This window comes from Mandrillus leucophaeus, unplaced genomic scaffold, assembly GCF_000951045.1.
Source record: "Mandrillus leucophaeus isolate KB7577 unplaced genomic scaffold, Mleu.le_1.0 Scaffold600, whole genome shotgun sequence".
Lineage (NCBI taxonomy): Eukaryota > Metazoa > Chordata > Mammalia > Primates > Cercopithecidae > Mandrillus > Mandrillus leucophaeus.
The window spans coordinates 1613882-1619123 of record NW_012106476.1 but is presented as its reverse complement, the minus strand read 5'-3'; the positions used below and the strand labels follow the sequence as shown (position 1 = coordinate 1619123).

The following is a 5242-nucleotide window of genomic DNA, read 5'->3' as shown; positions in this document are numbered from 1 at the left end:
CAATGCTTAAAGCTTGATGTGCAATTCCTTTTCTAGAATATATACTATACAAATTGAGGTTCATTATACTATACACTATATACACAAACTGGTTAGTATAGTTGGATGGGTTCTTTAGATACATACTTTACACAGAGTGCAAAGACTGGGGGAACAGATCAACCAACAACTTCCCCTACTATAAGATAAAGCAGAGTTCCTAGTTTAAAGCCAAAATTCAAAGTGCCTTTGTGACCAAGGGTGGTTGTTACTGTCTTGTTTGGATAACTGACATTCAGTTCCTAACTAACACAGTTGGAATTTTTGCGTACCTTATGCTGCAGTCTACTTAGCTTCTTCCGTCCCTGCTATTTTTGGTTTCCCCTTTTATTCTTAGCCACATTCTAATTTCTAGAAAATATTTCCTTAGGTCTCTATTTACTTAAAAACTCAAACATATTCTTCCATTGAAAACCACCTAATAAGCTGATAGAAAAAACCCTGTTAATCTGGTACCCAAACATCTAGTTTCTGCTTATTTCCAGTGACTTGAAACTAAATATCCAGTTCTTTTTGGTCATCTCTTGCTATCATAGTTCTTCTAACAAATCTGTTATAATTAAAACCAACTGGTCCTTACTGTACTTAAAAGTTGAATTGTCTTTCCACTGATTTCTACTTAGGACTTACTCCAACTATAATATGACATGACTTTTACCTAATGGATTTATACTGTCCCTCTAGCAAATTAAAATTTTCTATTAAGTACTTATAAATAGTCATTGCTTATTAATTACTTCTGGAATTTTGTGGGGAAATGTATTAAGTTTGCCAGAAAATGCCTTTTGGAAAAATAATTATGATTTCAGGTTTATTTCTATATATAGAACAGTCTACCACAGTTCAAAAAAAAGTAGAAATATGACTTTTAAACACCTTTAACATCTTTTAGTACCTCAAGCTATAATTTGTCATAGCAGAAAAAATTTTCAATGCCCAGTCCTCTCATCTGCAGACAGCTAGAGACTCCATTTTCCTTCAAGCTGGTGGTCTGCAATGTCTGCTCGAGGGCTTTATGGTCCTTCCAAATTCCATGTTAGTATTATACATTGAATTTACTCTCTAAATTATTTGTACAAAGGGGTTCTAAGGCTAAAAAGTTTGAAAGTTATATTTAAATTACATTTGTTCCACTGATTCCAACTTAAAATGGCAAAGGATTCTTTCAGTGGAAAGATGTCCATTTTAAATTAGTTGTAATATATTCAATACAATTTATAATAGAAGAAAAAAAATCGAAGGGGGGCACATAGTGTCTCTAATATGTGAGGAATGAGGACTAAGAATCCTTTAAATTAGAACTATGCTATGTTCTAGTTCTAGGAAAATATACTATTAAACCATATGCAAATGAGTATTTTTAAAGATCAAAATTTCACTTTGCTCACCTGATCCACTCTAAGTACAGTGACTGCAGCATTAGTAGCGAGTTTGATAGCCCAATATTTTCCCAGGTAAGTATCTAGAATACCAGCTTCCAACATGTCCTTTACAGCAGGGACTTCAGCCTGTCAAAACACAATTTTCATCCTTTCATTTAAAATCCTCTTATGTGAAAATGTTTATACCTAACAAAAAGCCCCACACAGCTCCATAAATAGTAATGGAAAGTAACCAAGCACAGTACTACCTTACAGAGTCATCCTTTAGTATGTGAGGATTGGTTCCAGGACCCCCAAGGATGCCAAAATCCGTGGATGCTCAAATCCATTATATAAAATGGCATGGTGTTTGGATATCTATGCGCATCCTCGTATATACTTTAAATCGTCTCCAGATTAAATTATATAACAGTGTAAATAGTTGTTATACTGTATTTTTGAATGTCTTTAGTTTTTCCAAATATTTCAATCTGTGGTTGGTTGAATCAGTGGCTACAGAACTGGGCTGATTACACACTACAGAACAGAAGGCTATCAATAAAACAAGGAAAATGAAACATTCCTCCATCAGACAGACTATGTAAAAACTAAGAAAATAATCTGCTCCCAAATCAGAACACTGTTTCTCATTGATACTTCTTTTAAACTCACACTATTTTTAGGTTGTGCATTCCCCAAATAAAGCAATTTAAGTTCAGTGTTTTTTCAAATACCTCAATATCTAATCCAACATTTTTATTTCCTTCTTGATGTACTGCATAAAGTTTAGAGATTACTTCATTGGCCTTAACTCCAGAGTTTTCTGCCAGTGCGCGGGGAATAGCTTCAAATGCCTCAGCAAACTTCTTAATAGCGTACTGTTCAAGTCCAGGACATGTCTACAACAAAAATGTGTTAATTATTGCCTTTTATTCAAGCAATGGAAAGAAAGTCAATTTATACAGAAAAAGCTATACCTCTCCGTATGATGTGATCTGTTTGGCTAATTCAATTTCTGTTGCTCCACCTCCAGGTACAAGACGTTTATCCTGTAAGTAGTCCCCCCGCCAAAAAAAACAAACAAACAAAAAAAAACACAAAAATTCACTAAAAAGCAGTTCGCAGTTTTCTCATCTTTTCACATTCCAGTAACCCCACCAAACAGGAGTTTTTATCAGTCATTGTTACTCAAACACATATTACAAATTTGGTAACAGTGAGTGGGTGGGGCAGATTTTCTTAGTGCACAGTGTCTGGTGTATGAAAAGGACCAAAGTGAAGAATGGGAATAGCACCGTATCATTTTTGCATATCCACAGATATAGCACTAAGAACTGCTTTAGCAACTCAAAGTACATTACAATGGAAAACTACCATAAACAATGTTTTTAAAAGCTCTGCGTTGCTGTTAACTCCTCTGTGCAATCCTTTCTGGAAACTATCATATTCAATAGCAGTGGACACTTAGGTAAAAACAAAAACAGGTGCTTCATTGCATATAAACCACTCATTCTGAAGTACTCGTGATGTGCATGAGTCTGCCAACTGTACTTTTAAGAACATACAAAGTACTCAGACCTTACAAACTACTAAGATTATTGCTAATACTGACCCTTGTAAGAACTTTGAAAGTATTAACACCATCGTCTACTGCCCTTTCTATGTCATCCATCAGATTGTCTGTAGAGCCTCGAAGTACTATGGTAGAAATGGCGCCATCTTCCTTTTCTATCAAAAAATTAAATATATTTGGTGATTACATACAAGAAGCTAAAGCCCTGCACTTAAACATGTTTTACCATTCCTACATACCATGCTTAAAAACCACCACCTGAGTATCTCCAACTTCTGAGAGGCAAACACTGTCACAATGTCCCATTTCTTCAAGGACAGGAGGTGTCTGTAAGAAAGTGACTGTTGTAATAAAAATTCCATCATGTTCAACTATCTTTTAGTGTTTTCCAAAATACATACCAATCTAGGAAGAGCTGTAGCACCAACTGTTTTACACAGTCTTCGGAGATCCCATTTTGAGTTTAGCCTTTAAAAAACACAAAGACCTTAATAAAAGTTTTAATCCATTTGATTTTAATTTCAGATAGCATATAAACTTCAAATTAAAGAGGAACCTGTATACCAGCCCCCACGTCACATTCTTTTGACAGTGGATTTTAACTCAGAACACGTCTGGATTGCAATGAACACTGAGGCCAGGAAGCTGCTGACTCTGAGTGAATCCAGCTGGCCAATAGTACCACATCTTAAGTCTATGTTGTATGGCATTGTTCTAGAATTGCTCGAATGGAAATCACTTTAGGATGCCAGTGGTTTATAGTTCTAAAACACCAGGGAAACCCTTACAAAACTCAACAGCATATAGAAAATTTTTGCTTTACTTTGTGCAATCAATGTTCTGTGAACAGGAGTGATTTATTTTGCACATTTTATTAGGTACTAGGGATGGTGGTAGGTAGAAATGGGTAAGTTGTCTAGTGTGCACCATAAATGTGTTCATGGAGTAAAAGGGATCTTCCTGACTCCACACTGTGATGGGCAATGCACCAAGCTTGTGTCTAGTCTCTTGGACAAGTTGTTCCTTTTGCCTGGAATGCTTTTCCCTCTTCAGATATCTGGTAATTGGTTCTTCAAGCTCTCAGCTTCGATTTATGTTTTCTCAGAGGTGTTTCCTGACCCCTCCCCAAACTAAGTCCTTCTGCTATTTGACCTAATACCTATACTTTTCCTTTATTAACAGTCATCGTGGTCTATTTTGTTAGTGTTTTCACCACCGAAAAAAACATTTATGACATAGGTAAAAAGAATTCGGCTTTCTCTTACCTCACTAACATGATATTATATTTGTTTGCATAATGAAGAGCCATGTCTGCCACTTTGCCACCTGTTACTACGACATTTGCACCAGTATCAGCAATAGCTTTGACTTGTGCATCCATGAGATTTTCTTCTCCCTTACTAAAATTCATCAATTCTTCAGCAGTCTTTATCAACACTGTTCCCTGGCAAAACAAGTAAACATTCCCTTTAAAATCATTTCACTACACTGGTGTTCAAAGTTGTAAGAAAAAAGTTTACTGAATAAATAATTTTAAGGTTTGGTTAAAAAAAAAAAATGAAGATAAATGTGCATATATTATGAAGCAGCAGAATACTAAATGCTTCTAGAAACTTCCAGATGCATCTGCTTTTGATAAGTACTTAGGTGGAAAAGTACTTCTAGTTACTACTTTTTGAGACACAGTCTTACTCTGTCGCCATACTGGTGTGCAGTGACAGGATCTCGGCTCACCGCAACCTCTGACTCCTTGGTTCAAGCGATTCTCCTGCCTCAGCCTCACGAGTAGCTGGGCTTACAGGCAAGCACCACCATGCCTAGCTAATTTTTGTATTTTTAGTAGAGACAGGGTTTCACCATGTTGGCCAGGATGGTCTCAATCTCCTGACCTCGTGATTTGCCTGCCTTGGCCTGTGCTGGGATTATAGGCGTGAGCCACCGTGCCCAGCTGAGAAGCACTTTTATTTTAAATATGTCAGGTAGGTGTCCTGGTGTTTGTCTTTTGACAAAGGTTAACTAGTATTAGCAAAACAACATTGCGGTTCTCAAACTTTTTCTAAAATGTGGACTTGGCGAGGCCGAGGTAGGTGGCTCATTTGCGGTCAGGAGTTGGAGACCAGTCTGGCCAACATGGTGAAACTGTCTCTACTGAAAGTACAGAAATTAGCCAGAGATCACTTGAACCCAGGAGGCAGAGGTTGCAGTGAGCCAAGATCATACCAATTCACTCCAGCCTGGGTGACAAAGCAAGACTCTGTCTCAAAAAAAA

At 36.9% G+C, this 5242-nt stretch overlaps 1 protein-coding gene across 1 annotated transcript in view; it reads right to left on the bottom strand.

The window, feature by feature from the left end:
- Positions 1 to 5242, bottom strand: part of CCT8 (chaperonin containing TCP1, subunit 8 (theta)) — a 21145-nt gene that overhangs the window by 6280 nt on the left and 9623 nt on the right. Inside the window, exons 6-12 of the mRNA XM_011999810.1 lie at positions 4239 to 4417; positions 3375 to 3441; positions 3213 to 3300; positions 3013 to 3128; positions 2378 to 2449; positions 2135 to 2299; positions 1428 to 1547 (exon numbers count right to left, since the gene is read on the bottom strand). Coding sequence (XP_011855200.1) covers positions 1428 to 1547; positions 2135 to 2299; positions 2378 to 2449; positions 3013 to 3128; positions 3213 to 3300; positions 3375 to 3441; positions 4239 to 4417 — 807 coding nt within the window. The remainder of the gene's footprint in view (positions 1 to 1427; positions 1548 to 2134; positions 2300 to 2377; positions 2450 to 3012; positions 3129 to 3212; positions 3301 to 3374; positions 3442 to 4238; positions 4418 to 5242) is intronic.